At 41.3% G+C, this 23,981-nt stretch overlaps 1 protein-coding gene across 1 annotated transcript; it reads left to right on the top strand.

Annotated features, from left to right (window-relative positions):
• The first annotated feature begins 1,309 nt into the window (after nt 1-1,309).
• Nucleotides 1,310-23,487, top strand: OGA (O-GlcNAcase). Its single transcript, XM_053983424.1, has 16 exons — nt 1,310-1,745; nt 5,298-5,349; nt 5,674-5,771; nt 6,981-7,111; nt 7,774-7,945; nt 8,816-8,914; nt 9,059-9,343; nt 9,886-10,044; nt 11,096-11,706; nt 12,098-12,272; nt 15,746-15,831; nt 16,690-16,794; nt 18,389-18,474; nt 19,390-19,582; nt 20,380-20,539; nt 21,221-23,487. The coding sequence occupies exons 1-16, from the start codon at nt 1,559-1,561 to the stop codon at nt 21,355-21,357; spliced, it is 2,736 nt and encodes a 911-aa protein (XP_053839399.1). The 5' UTR covers nt 1,310-1,558; the 3' UTR covers nt 21,358-23,487.
• The last annotated feature ends 494 nt before the right edge of the window (nt 23,488-23,981 follow it).

Raw genomic sequence — 23,981 nt, 5'->3', positions numbered from 1 at the left:
AGCATCCTGAATACTGCCTAGAAACAAGCATTTTGTAAAAGAATGGGATTCTAACACTGGGAGAACTATTACTGTAGGATTATTTTGCCATGATCAGAGATATGAGCATCCCTTCAGGGTCTTTTGTGACACTGTGTGAAAGTCCTGTGTGTTCTCCACCCAGATTCTGTGCATTTCTCCTCTCTAATCCTTCTGTAAAGTCTGCTCGTGTATCAATACAATTTAGCTGGTTCCTGTTTAAGGGTATCTGTACAATTCCTATTTTTGCTCTTTGAAAGCTCTGGCCTGATGATGGTGGTAACTGGAGATGCCCCTTGGCCAGGGGCTCTGCTGCAGCTTCCCGAGCGCGGGTATTGACGGTGCCGGAAACGCAGCCGTCTGCGGCTTCTTGTCCTTCCCGAGCTGTTATCAGTGGGAATAAGCGGAAACGTGGCTGAAACGTGATGTGTCTGCCCTGATGTCTGCCGGCCTTCTCCAGACCTTCCTCGCGACCTGGGGTTTTCGGCAGCTCTTTGCTAACTTGTTTCTTGTTGGCTGGTACCCGCCGCAGCCTCCCCAGTGCTGGGAAGGCTGGCAGGATCACCTTGCCGGCCTCTCCCCAAGGTCACAAGAGAGGTCACCTCAGCCCTGGGGTCCCTGGTGCTCCCCTGCGGCTGCAGCAGGAGAGGTGCTGTGTGACCTCAGAGCCCTCCTCTGATCTACTGATACCATCGCACCCTTCAGCATTCTCGTGGCCTCTCCCAGGCACGGAAACACGTCCAGGCGTGCCATCGGCCGTGCCGTGCCACGCCAGGACGGTCGGAGCTGTGCCCCCGCAGCAGCTCGGCGTCCCCAGCGGGCCCCGCTGCGCTTGCGCGGCAGCGCGAGAAGTAGGGCAAGTCTCCCGGGAGCCCGCGCGCCCTCCCTCCCGCGCAGGCGCGCTCCCGCCGGGGCGCTGCGCCGCGAGGCGCACGCGCAGAGCCGAGGTAAACACCACTCCCCACCCTCCTTCCCCCCTCGGCGCCGCTTCCCTACACAAACCCCACGGCGCATGCGTGCTGCCCCGCTGCCGCTTCCCCCTCAATCCCCGCGGCCCCTCGCGCGTGCGCCGCGGGCGCGCTCTGCCTCCCCGCGCAAGCGCCCTGAGGCCGCCGCGGCCTCGCCCCTCCCGCTGCCGGCCCCGCCGAGCACGCGCAGTGCGCGCCCTCCCGCGCCCCGCGCCTGCGCAGACCGCGCGCGCCGCCCGCCCGCCTCATTCCCTGAGGAACCTCCCGAGCCCCAGCCCGTTGTTCCCGCTCCACCGGCGCGGTCCCGGCCGCCCGCGTCCCTCGCTCTCTTCCCGCCGAGGCAGACGCTTCCCCTGCCCCCGCGGCGGTCCCGCGGAGCGGGGCGGCTGCGGGCGGAGCGGCGCGGACCGGTTGGGGCCGGTTCCCCGCGCAGGCGCAGCGCCCCGTAAACAGGAAGCGGCGGCGGCGGCCCCGGAGCGGCGGAGACAAAGGGGCTGCGGAGCGGGGACGGCAGCGACCCGGCTCGGCTCGGCCCGGCCCAGCGAGCGGCGGCGCTGGCGGCGGGCGGCAGGATGGTGCAGAAGGAGGGGCAGGCGGCGCTGGAGGAGCCCCAGGGCAGTCCCAACCCGGCCGGGGTGCCCGGCGCCCCCTTAGAGCCGCCGGGCGCCACGGCGGGGCCGGTCCCGGGGGGCGAGGAGACCGACACCGAGACGGAAACCGCGCTGGGCTCCCGCCGCTTCCTCTGCGGAGTCGTCGAAGGTGAGAGCATTCAGAGGGGGTCTCCCCTGGGAGACGGGGTGCGGGAGAACGGGGGGTGCGGTATCCGCGGGAGACGGGGGGTGGGCTGGTCCCAGCTGGCTTTGCTTTGCCGTCTCCTCCCCCGCCCGGAGGAGCCCGCTCGGCGGGGAGGTGGCGTGTGGTTCTTGGCCGGGACTCCGCCAGGGTGGGGAGGAGCCGCGGCTCCCGGGCGGGGCTTCTGCCCCCGGGGCTCGTGCTGAGCGGGGAGCGCCCTTTGATGGCAGCTGTGCGGCGGGGCGCGGGCAGGCCTGGCACCCAGCGCGCCGAGGATTCCTCACAGCGGCTGAAGCAGCGCTGGGACTCGCCTGCTCGTACGTGTCTAAAGGGGGAAGTGGGAGAGAGCAGAGCTACCGCGCGATTATCCCGGCTGGACGTGCTCTTCCTGCGCTCCAGAGGCTCACGTTCAGCCCTGAGTAGGGAATAGGTGATTCCGTGGACCTCTGCTCAGTAATTAATATTAAATGCACCTTGTTCTCTAAAATGTTTTAGCGTATCATTTTAAATGTAGATCCTCTGTCTTTTAGCACAGTTGCACCATTAAAAGGTTTAAGTTGTTCTTGAAGCTGCAGAATAAAAGGACTTTTTGCAGTTCTCAGTAATGCATTTCTGACAGGTCAGTCAAGGTAGATGGTTGAAAGTTAGCAGGAAAAATGGTTTATTCCCAACATAACAGTTGGTTTTATATTGTTTATTTCCCGTGGTCACATATTATTTCTGTACCAGTAATGATTTTCCAGTAGGAAAGCAAAATTATTAGCAGATGGAATGGAGAGGAGAACAGGCAGTTAATCAAAGTCAGTATTTGCATTGCTTTGCAGACTGTTTTCTGTTCGTATCTTAAAAAAAAAAAATTAGTCTTCTGTAAATATGACTGAGAGGTGAAATGGTAGGGCTTAAATACAGTCAGTCTGGAGAAAAATGCCTTTCTTTTGCTAATAGACTTAATTCTGTGAAGGTAGATAGCAAATTGAGGGCTTTTGAGACACATAACAGTGAAGTAAAACACAGATTGTAACAGCATATTTTCTTACATTCCCGCTGATACACCTGGAACATCACTTGTTCGTCCAGGTCTCTATTGGAACCACTGAGAATACTGTAATAAATTTTCTTGTCATGTTAGTTACACCGTTGGCTGCCTCAGCATATATTTTGTTGCAGGTGTTCCAGAGTGTGCTGTGCACAAAACAAAGCAAGAAAATGGCCCCTGCCCGAAGAAGCCGTCAAACGCTGGTTAGGAGTTACCAGTCTAACAATAATATGTGTACAGGGAAAAAAAGAAATAGGGGAGTGTTAAAAAAAAGGGGAAACAAAAAACCACTACCAGCAGAAAAACAGACTTGTGTTGGAGGAGGTAAATGGTAGTGAGTGAAAACATCTGTCTCATAGTGACTCAAGGGATTTATAGAGTTAAGAGAAAAACAGGAATTAACTTCAGAAGTGTAGATAAATACTTAAACATAAAGTAGTGGTTAACACAGACTAAGGTGTGGTGAGGTTACAGTGCTGAGATGGAGAATTTGGATCTTTGGTAGAAAAGGCAGAGGGCAGTTGGCCAAATACTGGGTGTGCACTCTAAGAGTTGTAAGGAGTGTATGCCACTTACCATATTCACTGTTTTGCAGAGTAATAACATCTAAGAGATTGTTCAATGCAAAGCTTTGGTGCACTGCCTCTAGGATGTCCTGACTTGTGGTGATGGAGAGCGTGGTAATGGGATGAGGTATTTTGGCATAATCTGTTGACTTTGTATTAACCTGACACACAGTCCTGAGGGAATAATACAAAACTAGGTCGATTTTTTTAGTTAGACAGAAAGATCCAAGAATTGTAATTGGCTGGTGACAGTAGTAACCTAAGAAATGTGGTGACAGATGGAAAAGTATTGCTGCAGATTAGCCAGTTCTGTTCAGCCTTATTTAATTAGTTTTTGATAACTGATTTTCTTACTTTCTTTTTTTTTTCCAATAGTAGGCTGTGTTCTGTTTTAGGCTTGTAGGTCTGAAACAGTAGTATCATAACTAAAGCAAAAGTGTAATGAACAAGTTATGAGGCATAGGAGATATTCTTTTAGTTTCACAGGGTTTCACTCTTGTGAGTTCCTGAGCTTCCTCAGGGCAGCATCAGAGTTAGGAAACTATAGTGAAAATAAGAAATTCCTTCAGAGTGAAGTAAACTGGGAGGTTTTCAGGCCTCTCAGCTCTCTCTTGTTGTTCCCTGTTGCACTGGGCAGTTGTGAGGAGCAGTTGCTCAGTTTTGCCATGTTGTGGTGCCAGGCAGTTTGAGATCACTCTTAGAATAATTCTTAAAACTTGAGCCTCTTGCTTTAAGCTTTTTAAAAGAGCATTGTACACTTAGCATGTAACTGATACACAATATTTTAGAAATGTCTTCAGTTGCATCAGTTTGGAGTTTCGGAAGGTAGAAGGGTGATTGTGACCTCAGTGAGACTGAGTATTTACAGATGTACAAGAGTAAATAGCTTTGGAAATGAAGATACTGTTTACCTTTTACCCATAGAACTGGTGTTCTATGGGAACTTGTGAGCTTTGTGTATTAGTAGTATCATTCATCACTGAGTGGCCATGCTGTTTGAAAATAAGAGCTTATTAAATTTCATGTTATTTTAGTCTCTGGTCTTTGCATGGACTGCAAGCTGAAGCTTTGTTTTGAAGTGCCCACTTGTGGTTGAACTGTTTGCACATAGGTCTAAGTGAGTTGGCTTGACTAAGAGGGCATTGAGAGTGCTTTTTTAAAGTATTGTTTCTAGAATGGAAAGATTAGATTTAAAGCCAGAAGCAGTTGCAATTTCCATGGAATTGTATGACTTTCAAGACACTCTAAAATCACTTGGGTAGATGCTTTAATATATGATTATTCACAGACATAGTATTAGCTTGTAAAATGTGAAAATGGCAAAATAGGATATCAGTTTGCAACTTAATTTTGACAAAGATCCTATTAAACAGAATAAAAGAAATTAAATCCTAAGCATTTTGTTGACTCAGTTGCACATTTTTTTTAATTACACATCATCTTCTGCAGTATGTATTTATATATTCTGCCTATATAAATCCTAGCCTGTACCACCAGTTAAGCATTTTTTGAGCTGGTAAATATTTTCAAGTGTTTTCAGTGCTCACCTTAAAATCAAATCTATTTTGTAGATGTCTGGAGTGGTAGTTTAATTAGGTCTGCTGCTATAAAAATGCTGACTTGACTTGTCAAGGGCATATGCTCAGGAACACAGTTTGTATTCTGAAAATTATTTGCTTCAGTGGCCAAAATTATAAGACCTTAGATCATAAGAAATAAAACAAGTTATAATTGCATTTTAAATTTAGATCAGTTTAGCTAATTACACTTTCCTCATGCTAACTATTTTTTTCCCTTTCTGCTTTGGGTAGCTTTTTGACAAATGTAGCAAAAGAGGAAGAAAATGGTGGATTGAAATACAAAGTTTCATGAAGCAGGCATAATCTAACTGGATAATTCTAATCTTGTTGCCCATAGGATTTTATGGAAGACCTTGGGTGATGGAGCAGAGAAAAGAACTTTTTAGAAGGCAAGTCATGTTTCCTCTTACTGCAGCACATTCCATCAGAATGTAATCATAAACTTCCACTTAAGTCTGGAAAGAATTATTGTTCTAACCTAGAGCAACTTTCTGCCCAATATCTGTATTGTTGGGATTTGTATTCACCTTCTTATCTCGCATATACCAAATTTGTCCAATATAATTTGTGCTGAAAGTTATTGTGACTTAATAGTATAACACAATGTTCAGTGAAGAAAAGAAATATTAGATCGAGTAAAAGAATAACATGAAGTAAACCACAGAATTCCTGAATTTTTAGGCTATTTGAAGGCTTTTTTCCTGTGTTTTTAGGCTTCAGAAGTGGGGACTGAATACATACCTGTATGCTCCAAAGGATGACTACAAGCACAGGATGTTTTGGCGAGAAATGTACTCTGTGGAGGAAGCGGGTAATTGCCTTTATTTCTCCTCTGTGTTTTCTATAAGCAGATTTTTGAATTATTTGGTTATTGCTATGTATACTTGTGTGTGTTTAATCACAGTAGCCATTCCCAAAGGTGACTGAAAGCCTCTTTTTAATACCCTGCAGGTGTGTTTATGGGAGCTTTGGAACAAGCATGCATTTACTTCTTTTAACTATAACTGCAGATGATTTCTGAAACTGATTTTAAGGCTTTGTCTTATAAGATTTTTTTTTTTTTTTTGGTCATGGGAAAGGTTGTTTAGACTTACTCCTCTGGCTCTTGAACATCTTTTGAATGTTTTTTGAAGTAGAAATTATTTGCTTGAGAAAAGGAAAAAAAGATTGGAGGGCAAATAGCATGTCCTTTTATGTGATTCATTAAGTCCTTGTCTCAATGAAAAGAGTAACTGTTAGAAAAACAGCTCTTGACCAATTAGTCAGAACATAAAAGATCTGTTCACACTAGTGTGAGTTTTTTTATCCACCTCTGGCATTTATGGGATTTATGATGCTTTATTAGACTGAAGGGATTATAGTTTTCCTTGGGTGAGGAGAAAAATTATATTCTCTTGAAATTAAATAATCCTTCTTGGAGGCCTCTTTGAATCAATGCAGAAAAATAAAGGATACTGCAAGGTAATATCTAATAACAGCTAAGTTTGTTAAGTATGCTAAAAATAATTCTCTTTATTCATTCTATGAAAGATTCAATTGCAAGTTTGTTTCTTAAAGCAGCTACTTCTGCACATGTTACGCCCCACATTTTCATGTGCCCAAGCTTCAGTCATATGAGTAGTGCGTGAACCTCTGTCACATGGGGTGATATTACTGCAATAAATTGTTAGTATGTGTGGAAAAAATGAGTAATAATTCTAGAACTGTTCATGTAGGTACTGTGGAAGTAGACTATATCCGTATTTGTCTCACAGCATTGAGATAAATTTTTTTAAAAAAATATTTATAAAAATTTTAATGATGAAAATGAGAATACAAAGACAGTTGTTGTATTCCTTTTGGCATAATTGCTGAAAATTCTTCCAAATAATTAGGTATTCTTTGCTATGTTACTTTCAAGAAATTCCAGCAATTCTTTTTTCTAATTATGATAGAAGAGGTATCTGCACTTTATAATATACTTTAGATGATGCCTGAGAAATTTTTTAATTGAGTCCTTCTGAAATATTCTAATTTCCAGAGCAGCTAATGACTCTAATATCAGCTGCACGAGAACATGAAATAGAATTCATCTATGCAATCTCACCTGGACTTGACATCACTTTCTCCAATCCTAAAGAGGTATCCACATTGAAACGTAAGCTGGACCAGGTAAGGATGACACAAACTTAGCACAGTTCCAGTGCTGCTTAATTTGGAAGCTCCAATTCCTTGCTTGCTCTTGCAGCTTTCCACCAGCTTCTTGAACCTTTTCAGCACTGATGTTAGTTTGGGTGTCTCTGAACAATTCCAATGGACGTGTTCAAGTTACATTGCAGAAGCAGCCAGTGATAACTTTGATTTAAAAAAAAAAATCCTCATCTTCTATTGGATGTTGAAGGCTATTTTTGTCTTCAGAGTATTTTGGAATCTTGAAGCCAAGATGCACTGCTAAAGCAAGAATTCTAGCCCACAATAAATGCCTTCACAGACCTGACATGCACATCTTCTTTGTTCTCCTGACTGACTCCTCTCCTTTATCCAAGTGCTGTTACAGAATTAGCTTTTTTCCCAGCTGTCCACCCTGTGAGATCAGCTTTGGATGGTTAAAACTGGAACAGATTGCAGGTCTTTAAAGGTCTAATCTTTGAGAGAAGCAGAGCTCTCGGTCAGAGACAGGCATTCATTGTGAATACAAACCAAAGTCTGTCTTGTCTCTACTATATCCCCGTTCCTATAGCTGTCTCTAAGGTAGATTAGATCTAATCTGTTTGATTAAAAGAAGCAATAATAATTTAACAAATTAAACATTTTACTCTTGTCTCTTGTATTAGGTTTCTCAGTTTGGCTGCAGATCTTTTGCACTGCTGTTTGATGATATCGATCACAACATGTGTGCAGCAGATAAAGAAGTTTTCAGTTCTTTTGCTCATGCTCAAGTCTCAATCACAAATGAAATTTATCAATATCTAGGAGAACCAGACACATTCCTTTTCTGTCCTACAGGTAATACAAGCAGGATAGTTTCATTCAGCCTTAAAGGAGGGGGACTGTTACCTTACTGTTTGAAAACCTGGTTTAACATTTGATAACTGCCTTAAGGAGTATTTTGGGGTTGATTGAAGAAATTGATTTACAAAGAAAAGTTTGATTATTCAGATGTATGCAAAGATTTTTCCAAATTTATAAACCTCTGAAAAGCTCAATGCCAAGCAAATAAGGCGGCTTGATAGAACTGTTCAAGAAGTTTGAACTGATAGACTTATGGAAATTTTTTTTTTTCCTAACTTGAACTGAAGTCTTTGCTTCTTGAATTAGCAGGTTGTTTGTTTCTAAGAATATTTTTAAGTAGAGGTAGTCTGTGCTTATGACTGTCACTGGTTTCTATTTTTAATAGGATTGCTCGCTTCACTAGTCACTGAGTCGGTTGTTTTATCAAAAATTATTTTTAGTTTATCATCTTACACTGTAGTATTGTGGTTCTGTTGCAGACCTTAACTTTAGAGACATATGTTCCAGTATTACAATTTTAAGGTATTTGCACTTTGTAATGAGTAATGCGTCTTTTCTTATTCTCTTGGATACTATCTGCTGTAACAGGCCTTGTACTTATGGACTTGATTAATTTTTTCCTAATTTTGACATTTGAGCAATTTAAAATAATTCTTTACCATTTGTTTCTGATATTTATTCTGAATGTCATTCATAATATTCTTTTTATTTATACTTTAGACTTTTGGGCCTTACTTGATTAATTTTATAAATGTTTTTCATTTCCAAGGGTGGTATTCTCTCAATGTGTTTGTGGGACAATTTGGTATGTTGTCACACATGTGCATCCTTCTAATAACAGTGACATTCTCTTTTCCTGTGCAGAGTACTGTGGAACTTTCTGTTATCCAAACGTTGCCCAGTCACCGTATTTACGGACTGTAGGAGAAAAACTGCTCCCTGGAATTGAAGTGTTATGGACAGGTAAAGATTGCTGGCTTACTTCTTTTATTTTGTTGGTGTTAAGTATTTACTTGTAAGTATTTATTAAAATAAACTGTTCAACTACTTGGGGGTTGAATCTTCAAATATATGCAAAGCCCTCTGATCATCCTATTTCCTGCTTAGGTCCGAAAGTAGTATCCAAAGACATTCCGGTAGAATCCATTGAAGAAGTTTCTAAGATCATCAGGAGAGCCCCAGTTATCTGGGATAACATTCATGCTAATGATTATGATCAAAAGAGGCTTTTTCTTGGGCCTTACAAGGGTCGGTCAACTGAACTCATCCCTCGACTAAAGGGTGTTCTGACCAATCCAAACTGTGAATTTGAAGCCAATTATGTTGCCATTCACACACTTGCGACCTGGTACAAGTCTAACATGAATGGAGTGAGAAAAGATGTGGTGATGAGTAAGTATGCATAACTGTTTGCTAGATCTATGCTTAATAATACAAATCATACCAATTCTCAATGTTTTTAATGATTTTATGTCTTCCTCAGCAACTTTTTCTTCTTATGATCACCTAGCCTTTTCTGTTCATAAGTAAATGGCAATTGCCTGAAAGATAATGATATTGCTTTACTGACTTCCTGGGGCATATCTGTAGCACATGGTATCCAAGAATTTCTTAGTCTGGAGAGGCTTCTGGAGTGGTTAGGTAATTAACACTCTTGGAAAGCAAGTTTAATGCCCAAGTTTGAAATGTGTCCATGGATATAATTTCAATGGAGTAGAAGCAGTTCAGATCAGAAGACACCCTGAATGCCAGGGTGTCTGGTTTCTGTGTTGACATTGGTGGTGACCGTAATTTTAATTTCTTTTCTAATTAGAATCTAGTAACTTTTCCTTTTTGTCAGGTAAGCCCCTGAGTTACTGAATGCCTTGTCTGACATCTCTTTTTGCTATTTTAAATTAAACTGACGTAATAACTTTTAAAATTTGTCTCTGTAGCTGACACTGAAGATAGCACAGTATCGATCCAGATTAAATTGGAAAATGAGGGGAGTGATGAAGATATTGAAACGGATGTTCTCTACAGCCCACAAATGGCCCTGAAGCTGGCCTTAACGGAATGGTTGCAGGAATTTGGAGTACCTCAGCAATACAGCAGTGAGTATGATTTGGTATCATTCTGGGGCTGGTAGAAAAATGGTGTTAGATGTTCAGTATTTGTGTTTAGATTAAAGATATTTTACAGATCCTGGCAATTCATACACTTTGACCGGAAATATTTTCTGCCTTAGTAATTGGGGAACCTTAATTAAAAAGTAAAAATGCTTGATGTTCTGCAGTGTGCTTGTAATGCTCTGACTGATCAACAGAAGCAATCTTGATGTATTTTCTTTTGGCATTTCTGATAGAAGGCAGGAAATTGCTAGAGCCAGTTCTTACTGGGCTTCAGTGGAACCTGAGAGAATAGGAAGTACAGTGGGGATTTTTTTTTTTGAGTTGATGTTAGATTGTTGTAAAAACTAGTTCTGGTCCTGAAGACTCTGTGTTCTTCCAGTTGTTTTAAGATAGTTTTACTTTCCTGAGTTTTTCTGCATAAATCAGCCGAGTTCCTTCCAGCACTCTACACCTTTTTTTGTACCAATGGGAGCTTGGGCTATATCTTGAGTCTAACAACCTTGGTCAGGGAGGGTGAGTTAGAGCATGTTGTCCAATGCCAAGATTGTAGATACAGATACAAGATTGTAGATACCAGATACAAGATTGTATCTGGTAAGGTTTTGAATGTCTCAATTTTCCCCAGGTTAAAGACAGTTTTGAAATTGAAATATTGAAGCATCAGCTTATCATATTAAGCTTTTATTATGAACTGTCCTTTATATTCAAATACAACTTTACCAAGTCAGTTGATACAGAGAGAAAAATAGTTACTTGGGGAGCTTTTTATTCTGATGACATAGTTAAAAATAAATGTTAAATTTCCTAACGTTTTCTTCATCCTATTTTTGCTTACCAGTTATGTGGAAAGGAAACTTGCAAAACTCAAAGTCAATAGTTAGAGTTACATTGACAGAAGTGAACAGGCAAAGTACCAAAAGGAATCTGTCCTGATGGGATGCTATGGTAACAACATCATCCATCATTTGCAGGAGTTGCTGATTTGAATGTTAGTTGGCAGATATTGAAAACTATACTTTTTTCTTATTCTCAGGTAGGCAAGTGGCCCACAGTGGTGCTAAAACCTCTGTAGGGGATGTAGGGCCACTGGTGGCACCATCCTCTTTAAATGCAGCAACAGTGGTTACCACAGTGTACCAGGAGCCCATCATGAGCCAGGCTGCGGCACTGAGCAGTGACTCACCGGCCTTAGCCAAGGAGGAGGAGAAGAAGCAATCTGATGAGGAACCAATGGACATGGTGGTGGAAAAACAAGATGATGCAGACAAGAATGCCAACCAGATACTGACAGATATTGCCGAAGCCAAGATGGCAGAGGAGCTGAAGCCAATGGATACAGATAAGGAGAGTATAGTTGAGTCAAAGTCTCCAGAGATGTCTATGCAGGAAGACTCTGGTAGTGACATTGCACCTATGCAGACTGATGAGCAAATTAACAAAGAACATTTTGTGCCTGGGCCGAATGAAAAGCCTCTTTACACAGTAGAACCAGTGACTTTAGAGGACTTACAGCTTCTTGCTGACTTGTTTTACCTTCCTTATGAACATGGACCCAAAGGTGCACAGATGCTGAGGGAATTCCAGTGGCTTAGAGCAAATAGCAGTGTTGTCAGCGTAAATTGCAAAGGAAAGGATGCTGAAAAAGTGAGTGCAAATCTTGTTTCTCTCCTTTTATGTCAAAATCCCAAGCAATTTTACCTGTTGTCTGTAATAGAGACTGGTGTTCTACTTAGGAGAACTTGAAGGTAGTGTATAATGAACCACAGGTCACAGTAATTTTCATTCCTCCAGTGGAATCTACTATTTTAAGCCCTGTAGTGCCACATAGCTATGAAGGCAGTCTAGTATCTGCATTTGACCAGTGTTCCCTGTAGTGGCCTCACTTCTAATAGCCATAGAGACTATCTGTGTGTCATGTGTGGTGTGGTAGTCCATCCTGGTAAAATGAAGTAGTGAGTTGTGTAGTCTTTCTCCATCTTTAGAGTACCTCTCCTCTCTAGGAGCCTGTGTTTGATCTTGTGGATCTTTTTCATAGATAGAAGAATGGCGTAGCCGAGCAGCCAAGTTTGAAGAGATGTGCAGCTTGGTGATGGGCATGTTCACTCGCCTCTCCAATTGTGCCAACAGGACAATCCTTTATGACATGTACTCCTACGTCTGGGATATCAAGAGTATTATGTCAATGGTGAAATCTTTTGTGCAGTGGTTAGGTAGGTGCATTGGGAGCCATTATAATCCCAGATAGCTTATTTTTTATGTGTGTTTTTAATTAGCCCACGGGGAAAACTGAAGTATTAGGTGAATGTTTCTTGGACAGGGGGGTCTGGTTTGACCCTGTTTTAAAGATTTTCCTGTCCCGCTATTTGAAGCAATGCTTGCAGTGAGTTTGCTTTGCTATTAAAAGTGAAGTCTGCTGGATGCTTAAGATTGGAGACCTTGATTTTCTTCTTGGGCTAATGAAACTTGAATCTCATCTGACACGTAAGTGTTGACTTTAACTTATTCTTGACTGAATGCACACTGGACTATGCCACGTAACTCCTTGGATGCCCCACTGTATGATTGGAAATGACACTACGAAATGTGATCACATCAGCCATCTGCTGTTTGCTCTGTCTTGATAACATTATTGCTGTCTTCAACAGACCTTGCAATGGGCCTGGCCATGAGGAAGGTGATCCTCCCAGCCCCTGTGCGCATGCGAGCTTTAGCATAAGGCTATTCTGGTGCAAAATAATTTTCTTTAAACACTTTCCAAATTGCTGATTTTTTTAAAAATTTTTAATCTATATTTTTGGTAATGGATGGAAATTGTGGAGCTCTCTGGACAGATTTAGTCTGAGACTTAAAATGATCTTGAAACAGTCTTTTTTTTTATGTGCGGCTTTTTTTTTGTTTTGTTGTTGTTTTTTTCTGCAAGATTTTTGGGAGATCCTAAGTTGGCAGATAGCACCAGCATGGCCTAGGTAATTCTAGTCATCTCATTTCACTTTCAGGTTTCAATCCAACTGTGAGGAATATGCTGTGGAGTTGCTTGACATACACAGCAGACAGCAAAGCTGATGGTCCCAAGTCACACTTTCTGTAGCTGTCACAAACCTCACAGTGGCTAACCATTACACAACCTTGGTCTAATCCTAGTGTTTGGATTGTCTTTAAATTATAGTCTTAAATACTGACAGATTTAAGCAGGGACAGAGAAGACCTGTTAAATCATCAACTAGGTCTGTTCCCAACAGATTCCTGTGTTTTGTGCTTATTAAATATCTGATCCCTAAACTCATAGTTGATAAAGAAGAGAGCTTTTAAGACTGCCTTCTGCAAAGCACAGAAGAAAACCTAGTGGGGGGAGGAAAACTCAGCAGCATTGTAGTATGTTAACATTTCTCTAACAACTTCATGCTGTTTTAAAAGCCATAGTTTGTGCATTTTTAAGTGTAACACATCTCCTCCAACTTCTCTATTCTTGCTGTATGTTGGCCTTTAGCTAGACAGAATGCTCTCTTCTTGATAATTTAATCTACTTATAGCTCTAGGCCAAAGCTCTATAAAGGGAACAATGGTTCTTGTAGTCTTTGAAAACATCAAGGGCCCAATGCAGATTGCATTTCAGAATTATCAGACTATGTGCTAAATTCAACTGAAATTGTTTTCAGTGTCCCTGTAAAGTTGGGTTCGAGTCTCTAAGTGCCTCAAATATTTGGAGTAGTTCACAGTAGAAGCCAACTCAGTAAACACCAACTCTGTTAACTTTGGTACTGTTCTGTTCCAGTACTCACACTACTAGTTGAAAAATTAAGGGTTTTTCACATGTACAGTTTAATATTCTTACACTAACAGTGCTTCTGTGAAAGGGGCCATTTTTGTCTTCAGCTTGTGTTTTATCACTAGTGTATATACAGAGTGAAGGTCTTTGATAAAATACCTCATTATATAAAGTCAAGTACATTACAAATCCAAACAAGTTAGTTTTCACAATGGTGTGCTCAATGGTCCACTGGATGTTCACTTTCTTAACCTCTCCTCCCAAGTCCAGCTAGCATTCAGTCCCTTAAATTAGTGTGGCTGTACAGTACTATGGATTACTAATGACTTCTATTGTCTTCTTCCCCGTTGTGTACAGATGGGAGAATCCTCAGCACAAGTTTCTACTGCTATTGGATGGACAGCGCCAGATGTTCACAGCGCGTCGTCATTAATTAATTAAAATGGAAAGGTTTTGTCTGTGAGGCAGCTCAGATAGATTAGATGTACAACAGGCATGAACTGAAGTCACATTTGCGCAGCGACTAAGGCATTAACTATGTTTTTCATTTATACAGCTCTTCATTCACACAGCTCTTTACTGTAATAATTGGAAGTGCTAGTTAAGTTGTAGTCTCAAAGGACAGACAGATACTGTCTTCCAAGTTATTGACTAAATCTCATTGGAAAGGATATATTCTTAAGTGAGAATTCTAAAATATGGGAGTTAAACGAATTTTGAGTTCTGGTGTTTGGATTGTTTCTGAAATTTACCATACTTAGGGTAGTTTGTATTTAACCTGTATTCCTAAACTCGCATAAATGTCAAACTTGGCACACTTTGGGACTCTCTGACTAGCACAACATACTTGTCTGTACTGATCTGAGGCTGTTACTTGAACAGGAGGTAGATTGCTGTCCACAAAAGGAAGAGTATTTGCGCTGCTCCTCTTGTCAGAAAACTAGGCAGGTATTGAAGTCTCCACTCTAGATACCACTTGGCTTTTTTTTCTCTCCAGAGCTGTCATTTATGTTACTTGGCAAAGGCTGCGGTGCCTTGCTGGTAGAACAGTGTTAAAAATCAAACAGCCAATGTAAGCTTCTTTCTAAAGCAAGTGCAAGCTACAGCTAAGCACTGCAATGGACCTGCTGCTGCTGGTTGAGCAGCAGGGTCCCTGGTGCATCCAGTATGCTTATGGAAATAAAAATCAAGATACAAAAAGCAAAGCTAGTAATGGCCACCAAGGTGTATTAGTTAAATTGTGAGTTCATTCCAGTTAACACTACTTAGCTTTTTAATGTGCCAACAGTATTGTGAAGGTGTGGCCTGGATTATGTAAATCCGTGTAGTCTCTTGCAAGAATGCTGTTTCATACAGCTGTCCTGGCTGCCTGATCTGTTCCAGACTGTTTACATATATTGCTAGTCCTAGTTTTCTGACAAGATTAGAAACAATCAGTACTAAAATGTGACTTCAGAAAGGTCCATTTTTTTTTTCCAGGGGCTGTGACAATGGCATTTGTTTGATCTAAAAATTTATGGTAGTAGCTATTGAGCCATGTAGCTTCCAAGATGTCAGATTTTCATAGATTAAATTAATGTTTCTGACAAAAATACCCCCCAAAAAATGTACAAAATGTGTGGGAAGTCTATGTAGTTCTGCATGGCATCATTCTTGTGCCTTCTGGTGTAGAATGAAGTGTGTAGCTGAATTCTCACCTGTTACAGGTAGTCAAAAATTTGAAATACTGCAGTTAGTGGACAAGCACAAAAGCTTTATAAATGATACATTATTACAGCCCCTCCCCCTCCCCAAGCCCTGGATTCTAGCTCAGTTAGAGAGCTTTTTCCACAAGTGTATGTTAGCTTTTTGGACATGTAAGACACCCAGGAAATCCCCCTTCTCGTAACATTCTCCGCTTGGATCTGATCTCAACAGGGTGTCGTAGTCAATCTTCAGCACAGTTCTTAAGTGGAGACCAAGAACCCTGGGCCTTTAGAGGTGGTCTAGCAGGAGAGTTCCAGGTATCAATATGACTTCACAACTGAATGACATTTTCTTTGTTTTATGAGAAACCTTTTGTTGCACATCAGAGGTCTGGAAGGATTGGTCTGCCGAAGGCTTTCTGGTCCAAAGCCCATTAGCCTTACAGCTTGGTTTAAAATAATTTTCCTCCCCTTTCTACAGTAATTTCTCAAGGAGATGCTGCCTGTCCCACGCGCATGCGAAGCGCAGCGGCTTTAGTTGTACATTTCACATTGTTTCTTTGCAGGTCGCACAGCATTTTTACCTGCGCCCGCAATTGCACAATGCGCGCATGCTTGTCTGCCAATGGGAATTCCATGAGCAAAAGGAATCGTCATCCAAATTTTGGTTCCTCTCAAAAGAATGCTGTAATGTGCTTTATTGCGAGGGATTCAATTGGCAAGTGTTCCTAAATCACTGTTTGTACCATGTGCAGATTTGTTCATGGATTTTTCAGGCGCTATACTTTTCCCCCCTCACAGGTGCTCTGCGCGCAGCAAATTGAGTCAGCGCATTGCTTTTGGGATAAAGCGTCTCCTCTGGCCAGTTAACCCTCTTCAGACCAAACCTTTCCTCCTGACATTCTGTGTTCTTAGACAGTGTAGATATGATTGGTAAAAAGTTTTTAAAGCAGTTAAGATTAACAGACTCTTAATGTGCTGTTTCAATTGCATATTTTAGAACACCAATTGGATATTTTCTATTCAAATAAGGTCTTTGCATTTGTAAAGCATACCAACCCCACCTTCTTTTGGGGGTAGCAAGTAGCAAATGTTATTTTGGGAGTCTGCAGTGCACACCCAAGAGTGATGGGTTTTGTTGTTCATACAGTTATATTAAATATTTTGTTTTCACAGCGTTTGCTGCCTATTGATGGGGCAAATGACCTCTTTTTTCAACCACCTCCATTAACACCCACTTCCAAAGTGTACACCATACGACCCTACTTCCCTAAAGATGAGGTAACTGCTTTTGACACTTGTCACTTTTGCTGTTTGTGATGCACTTTCTTTCGTGGCAGCAGTGATTAGTGCTGAGTCCCCTCTTCCCTAATGAATCAGGTGTCCTGCTATCTTGCACAAGGCACAAATGCCAGCTCACAGGAGAACTGGGGTTAAGTAATATGCCTCTGGTTCAGCAGCATGCTGTGCCACAGTATGTGTATGCCCACAGCTTGATACCCAGCCTCCCACCCCCTCACCCTTTTAAATCTGTGAGTGCCTTCCTTATTTATGAAAGACAAGTTAAATTTGTTCAGCTGGTAGAAGAATTCTTGCAGCAGGGAGACATCCAGTGAATTAACCTTAGAGGGTGGGTGTGTATGCCTGTTTCAGTCAGTGATTATTGTGGTACCTGCTGGTATTTGCGGAGCTGTATAGGCAGAACATTGATGCTGCATCTCAAAATGGAGCTGAAAAATGTGATCATGGTTCAGCCATTCATACCATTTTAGTTAGAGTTGGAAACTTTTTGGTCTGATTTTGAAAGACTGTCAAATCTGCTTTGGAGTGTTTGATACTTTAAAATCAGGAAAAATTCATTAGTCATTTTTGATTAATGCTTTTTACCTTTTATGTTTTCTGAATGCATCTGTGGTGTAGTTTCCTTCCTATTAGCTTGGCATGGAGAATGCTTGAAGTATCAGCCAGTAGTTAATTAACTCTTTATGGATGCAGCTGAAACAATGTAGGGATTAATGCAGCTTGAAATCTTGTTTTGGTAGGTACACTGAGATGAAACAGGAGTTTCTAGGTTGAGTTTGCAGTATTTCAAACTAGTCAGCTTTGAAGCCAGTCAGACATACAAGGCTGACACATGAAGACTCCATTTCTTGCCAGTTCTAGGCCAGCTCTATCCTGTGCTGTTCTCACGAGCAGTAAAGCAGCCTTTTCCAAACCTTCATGCAGGACTTGATCTAAGCTGACTTGTTCTTTTGTAGAAAATGGAATTGATGTTTCTAAACCACCTTAGGAATTAGAGGTGCAGCTAAGCATGCAGTCATAAACAGTATTTCTTCTGAGGAGTTACCCTTTAATTAAAGGAAGAAAGTGTCAAATGCCAAATGCAAAGCATTTTTGTTAAAAAAAAAAAAGTTGAAGTTTCTTATTTAAGATGTGGCTAATACAAATTTGCTCTTTTAAAGAGATCCAGGTGAAAGCCTTTTGAAGTGCAGGATGTATCTGTCCTTTGCAGATGTTGAGTTGCTGTACTCGAACATCAGAGGTTTTGTAAAGGGACTTTGTAGCAATGGTGGTGGTCTTCACTGAGTGTTTAGTACCTACCCATCAGAATTAATCTTGTGCTGTTACAAGAGCAGGAGATAGACCTCCAGCCTTTCCTTCTCAGCCCTTCAACTTAACTGCAATGTTTTTTGAAGGCAACTTTGAATTACTTTCAGGGAAGAGGTGGAGGGAGCGCCATCCTTTTGCATAGATGGATACTTTTGATCTCTGGTGACTCAGTGCCTGTCAGTACTAGGTTACAGTGCAGCTGCTAATGACATACTCTCTTTTGAATGTGACTGCTAAGTTGAAATCATCTCTTTTTTCCTCTTAGGCATCTGTATATAAGATCTGCAGAGAAATGTATGCTGATGGAGCTGATCAACCCTTCCATAGTTTACCAGATTTAATTGGAGACAAGTATGTATTAGGAACGAGTGTCCTGCAGAGGTGGTTCTGAAGGATGAAGTCCTGACAGTGTATCTAATTTGAATTTTTAGAATTGTGTGTGGGAAGAATACAGAAAGAACATTTGAAGTAGATAAAATAATTTACTCTCAGGAAATTGGGGTTTTGGTTTCTTAAAGAGACTGCTGACAGTTATGTCTCAGTTCATGTGCTGGTTGCCTGTTGTGAGCTGTTAGAAAATAAATTTAGCTGAAACCTCTGTATTAAGAAAGGTGTACATCACAGTATCTTAAATAAGATTTTGTGAAAGTATATCATGAGTGTCCCTAGTCTGTAGTTACCCTCTGGTATTTTTTCTGAACTTCTGTAGTTCTTAGAATAGAATTGACAGGTTTTTGAGGTGCAGTCTCTCAGCCAAGTGCCCCAAGTTTTTTCTGAAGTACATGTAGAAACTTTTAAAAATGATAAGCAATGATAGATGAAGTTTTTAAAAAATGGGGCATTAAAAATGAACTGTAAAATTAGCTACTTTGAGTGGATTTTTTTTTTGTCTCAGGTGTTTAATTTAGATAGAATTTTATAGAGAGTCTGCTCTGAGTGACAGGAAGGCAGTTAAGAAAGGATGTGTAACTGGTATCAAACAATACCCAAAGGCAATTATGAAAACAAGGAAATAATGGCAGCAGAGCAACTAAGAGCAAAAGCTGAAGAGCAGTGTGTATGGAATTAAACAGTGGAATCCTGAGGTGCAGATATTGCTTATAGCTGAGTTTTGATAGCTGATCAGTCAGTGCTTTGTTGGAACTAATTCCATGACTGGAGGACTCACTTCTTTGGTTGACTCTGGAGGCTCCTCTGTGGAACCTGAAGGGCATACTTGGTCCAACAGACCTTCTTTTGACTGAATTTTCACTTTTTTTTCTGCAGGTTAGTTGGAGGTCTGCTCACCCTCAGCTTGGATTACTGCTTTGTCTTAGAAGATGAGGATGGCATATGTGGCTATGCTTTGGGAACAGTTGATGTAACTCCCTTCATTAAGAAATGCAAAATGTCTTGGATCCCTTTCATGCAAGAAAAATATACTAAACCAAATAGTGACAAGGAGCTGTCTGAGGCAGAGGTTGGTATAACCTGTGAGATCAGAACTGTATGCTGGAATATTTCCAAAGTGGGTCTTTGTTTTTTTTGAGCTCACATGAAATTCAGTTTTTTCACCTTTCTGAAGACTTCGAGCCTGTATTAAAGCATCTGATGTATCAGAAGGAGACAGTAAAATTATTCATTGCCAGTCAGATACAGCTATGTGCTGTAATACACCCATGAGGTGTACTTTAGTAGTAATCAATGCAGTAAATGTAAAGCACCTTCATCTAGAGAGAATTACATTTTGAAAATAAAGTATTGCTCCTGCTCTGTTCTACTGCATAATGCAGTATTAGTTTCCCCATGCTGCAGATAGAGCACTGAAAGTCTTACCAGTTTAAGTATGGAAAAGAAATTGAAGAGCACTTGGTTTTGGTGTGAAAATCTATGAGCTATTTGTGGAGTGTGACAGCTGTAAATGGTGCAAGGCAGAATAAAACTGCCCATTAAAAGGGCAAAGAAAAAAAGAGTATCTATATGCAAACTGTTGGTTATGTGTTGGCTTATGTTCTCTTTCACTTGAAGTATGGGTCACTGAGAAGGAGCTTTGCATGCCTCCTCTGGTGGTCTGAGAAGCTTTTCTAGCCAGTCTGTTTGTCTAGAGTACAGACAGCAATTCAGCAGATGAGGAACTAAGTGGCCATCAGAGGTGTAGCTGAAAAGCCTGCTGGTTTGGAGGTGCACTCAATGTGCAAAGCAGTCTCCCCTGATAAAGATGAATGAAAATGAAAAGCTGGATAATTATTAAATACCTGTTTCTAATATTCTTGTCAGAAAATAATGCTAAGCTTCCATGAAGAACAGGAAGTATTGCCAGAATCGTTCCTTGCTAACTTCCCATCTTTGATAAAGATTGATATCCACAAAAAAGTGACAGATCCAAGTGTGGCCAAAAGTATGATGGCCTGCCTGCTCTCTTCTCTAAAGGCTAATGGTAAGTTTCTTGCACTTAGAATTCCTTGTTTTCTAACTACATGTCATATCTAGGGTGCAAGGCAAACTTGGGAAGATTGGGGTAAATAATTACAAAAGCTTTTGAACAGCTAACTTCTGCTGCTGCCTTGAAAAAGGAAGCTTTTCATTTTAGCCATTTATCCTCTAAATTATAAGATAGGCAGAACTGAGGGAGCAATTTGGCACTGAGAGCACACATCTTTACATCTTGAACACTGCACAAAAGTCTATATTTTTCCTGCAGGCAGTGCTAATGATGCTTTTTTTTTAAGTATGGCTGTGTGCACTGGTGGGTAATTACCAAACCTTCAGTATGGGAAGTGCTTGGCTGCCTGCCCTGACTGTGCACCTCACACTCACACTTCCTTTGTGCCACTTGGTGCCCTCTTGCAGTGCTGTTTTTGGAGCCAACATCAGATATTTTTGTGTGCAGTGAAAGGTGTGTAGAGGGTTTGTTCAGACTGATGGATGCCTGCAGTGTGCAGTCCCGTTAGAGGATGGTCAGCTGTACTGCCATAAATCTGGACTCTTGGGCACTATGCTCCATGTGGAATTGGATTTACCTCATAAAATTGGTGGGAACTCTAGTAATATTTGATGTCTGTGCTTTTTATGGTAACTCTTCTCCTACAGTATTTTGTTTCTTTTCTTTCTTCTTCAGGCTCCCGTGGGGCTTTTTGTGAAGTGAGACCAGATGATAAAAGAATCTTGGAATTTTACAGCAAGCTGGGTTGTTTTGAAATTGCTAAAATGGAAGGATTTCCAAAGGATGTTGTTATCCTTGGAAGAAGCCTTTGAAGTGCTTGACAGTGAACTGTTCTAGTACTGTAGACCCTTAACAGCTGGGCAGGTAGTGGTGGGGATCTTCATATGGTCTAACTGCACAAAGCCAGCAATAAGCCAGCTTGGTAAAAGGGGCTATGCGAAAATCACCCATCACACATTCAGACTGTAATTTGTTGGAAGGGGATAATGCTGCTGAAAACATTGTTAAACAAAGAGAAACCCTGTCCTCTCCTGGTCCTGTGTGAAGTGCCAAGGAATCTTGCATGGGCTATAGCTTCTCAGAGGAATCCCTCTCAGTCGGTGCTGTGGTTGACGACAGTTCTCTGCGTTCAAGTGTCAACAGAAAATTGGTCTCTGGCAGAATGCCTATAAAGATGCAGGTTTTTTTTCTCTGTCATAGAGCAGGATGTGCAATTGGAAGTTGCAGAAATGGGAGGGGTTGCTTGTGTCAATCAGCATTTTTAAAGATAAGTAGTTACAGTTCTATTTTTTACTACCTTTTTGCTTGTTGATAAAGCAATGACCCCTTGTCACTTCTAATGGCCATTGGTTCAAGCTTTGTGTTTTGTTAGGGACAGATGTGCAGTGGTCTGTGGCAGAAGTCACTCAATGACAAATTTGTAAATCTCAGTGTATATAAACTTAGTTGTATGCTGACTAACTTTTTGTTTACTGGTTTTTGTAACTTTTTCTTTTGAAAAGTGAAATGGTATAGGTCCAAGATGACACTTTGGAAAAACCTGAAACCACAATCGAGAACAAGTCTGTCCTCAGCACTGACCTTTCTTACTGTGCCTCATATCCAGGGCTAGGTACTGACCATCTTAGGAAAGGGGAGCAGATCCCAACTGACCCTTCCTTCAGATAGCAGTTTGTCACTGCTTGAGGGTATCATTCTCCTGAGACTGAAACAGCAATTCACAGGATGCTTTGCTGAACCCGTTAATTTTGGTAATGTTCACATGGGATTATGGATGAAAGATGGTGAGAAGGAGAGAGAGCTGGCCCACAGCTGGGATTTGTCCTTGGAAGAGTCACCATGTTTCAAAGCCTGTTCGTACTTAGTTTGAGTAAATCAGGGTCTTCAAGTCCTGCACATTTGTATCAAATAACTTTTCTATAAGAAATGCCACAATAAGCACATTTTTACACATTATTTAAATGGTTATCTACTTTTAAATGTTCCAAGAATTTAATGTTTTTACCCAGGATGGACATGCTTGGTGGTGGGATGGAACTGGCGTCATATGGGACCTGGTAGTCAGGTAGTTGGATCATTTAATGGAACTGATATTTTACAGTAGTCCCAGTGTCCCACACAGGTGATTGGACAATGATATGCACTTTGCAGTACTTTGTTTCTTCCACCTGCTGCCATAAGCTGTCTATATCTTATGTTTAAATTTTCCTGGGGTTTTTTCAGTGGTGCACAAAGGAAGCTTGGTTGCTCTGACAAGCCTTCAGCTGCATAGAAGTTGATTTGCAACCTGTAATGAATGGCATTAAGATTGCAGTAATGCTCTCTGCAACCTGTAAGGAGATGCTGTGTTTGGCCTTCTGGTGCAGTCTTGTGCAAGATGGTTTTGTTTTTTTTTTTCTGCAGAATGTGAATGATTTTTAATGCGGTAGCAAAGTATTTAAGTTGAAACAAGTTCATTTCATTTTTAGAAAGAGGTATGGGGTTGTGCTGTGGGATTTCATTAAGTCCAAGCTGAATGCCACTAGTTTTTATACAGCTTTGAGTGCATGTTGAGTAGCTGATACCTTGATTTACCAGGTGGGAGAGTTTTGTTTCTTCATGGATACCCAACTCGACTTATTTCATCTGGATGCATAACATTACAGCATAGGATGCTTGTGGCCTTATTTCTTGGCTTTTAAGGAGTTGCCACATTTTCTCTTCCTATGAATTTGTTATTATAGAAGTTAATTGTCTAAGCCTATGGAATGTCAGGCCAATACCATCATTCTAGGATTGTAAAGTGATATGTTGACATATCTTTCATGGTTATGAATTTTCATTAAGGTTGGAATGCCACTTTCATTAATCTGTTTTAGATCAACAGTATCTGTAGCAGAAAAAGACCTGTAAAACTGTATTTGAAGACCATGCGAGAAATAGAATAAAAATTGAGAAATGAATATAAATAAATGTGTATTTTGTGTATGAGCTGGTCCAGAACCAGAAGTGGTTCAGCGCTGTACATTACATCACACTGTGTTTGATGCCCTTGGGATCAGCTGTCAGAGACTTGTGTTTGGTTTTGGTGTTGGCAGCTGTACATACACAAAATTTAACTTGGGAAGATAAAGACTGAGATACCTAAAGCAAGTAGCGTCCTGCTTAGAGCGACAGCTAATAAGCAAAGGGATGGGCCAGGGGTATGAAAAGGAGCTGTTCCTAATGTCACTTCACAAGAGTTTGTCCACCTGCTGCACGAGTGCACTCACTTACTGGTGGTGTGGTTCAGAAGCTGTACTGTGTGGAGAACAGATTAACATACAAACCAAGCAGGGAAGTTACAACGTGAAAACTTTTCTTGTGGCCCAGTAAATGTTCTCTGTTAAATAATGTGTTGCACATAGGTGATTGTTTTCTTAAAGCCTATTTCATGAGGTTATGACAGACTAGTCTC

This window comes from Vidua macroura, chromosome 8 (genome assembly GCF_024509145.1).
Source record: "Vidua macroura isolate BioBank_ID:100142 chromosome 8, ASM2450914v1, whole genome shotgun sequence".
Lineage (NCBI taxonomy): Eukaryota > Metazoa > Chordata > Aves > Passeriformes > Viduidae > Vidua > Vidua macroura.
The sequence above is the reverse complement of the archived record's forward strand: the minus strand, read 5'-3'. Positions and strand labels throughout refer to the sequence as shown.

Excerpts from the sequence above, each read along its gene's own strand:
- OGA (XM_053983424.1), top strand. The coding sequence starts at position 1,559 with ATGGTGCAGAAGGAGGGGCAGGCGGCGCTGGAGGAGCCCCAGGGCAGT. Across the intron at positions 1,746-5,297 it reads CCTCTGCGGAGTCGTCGAAG|GATTTTATGGAAGACCTTGG; the intron begins GTGAGAGCATTC and ends TGTTGCCCATAG. Across the intron at positions 9,344-9,885 it reads GAGAAAAGATGTGGTGATGA|CTGACACTGAAGATAGCACA; the intron begins GTAAGTATGCAT and ends TTGTCTCTGTAG.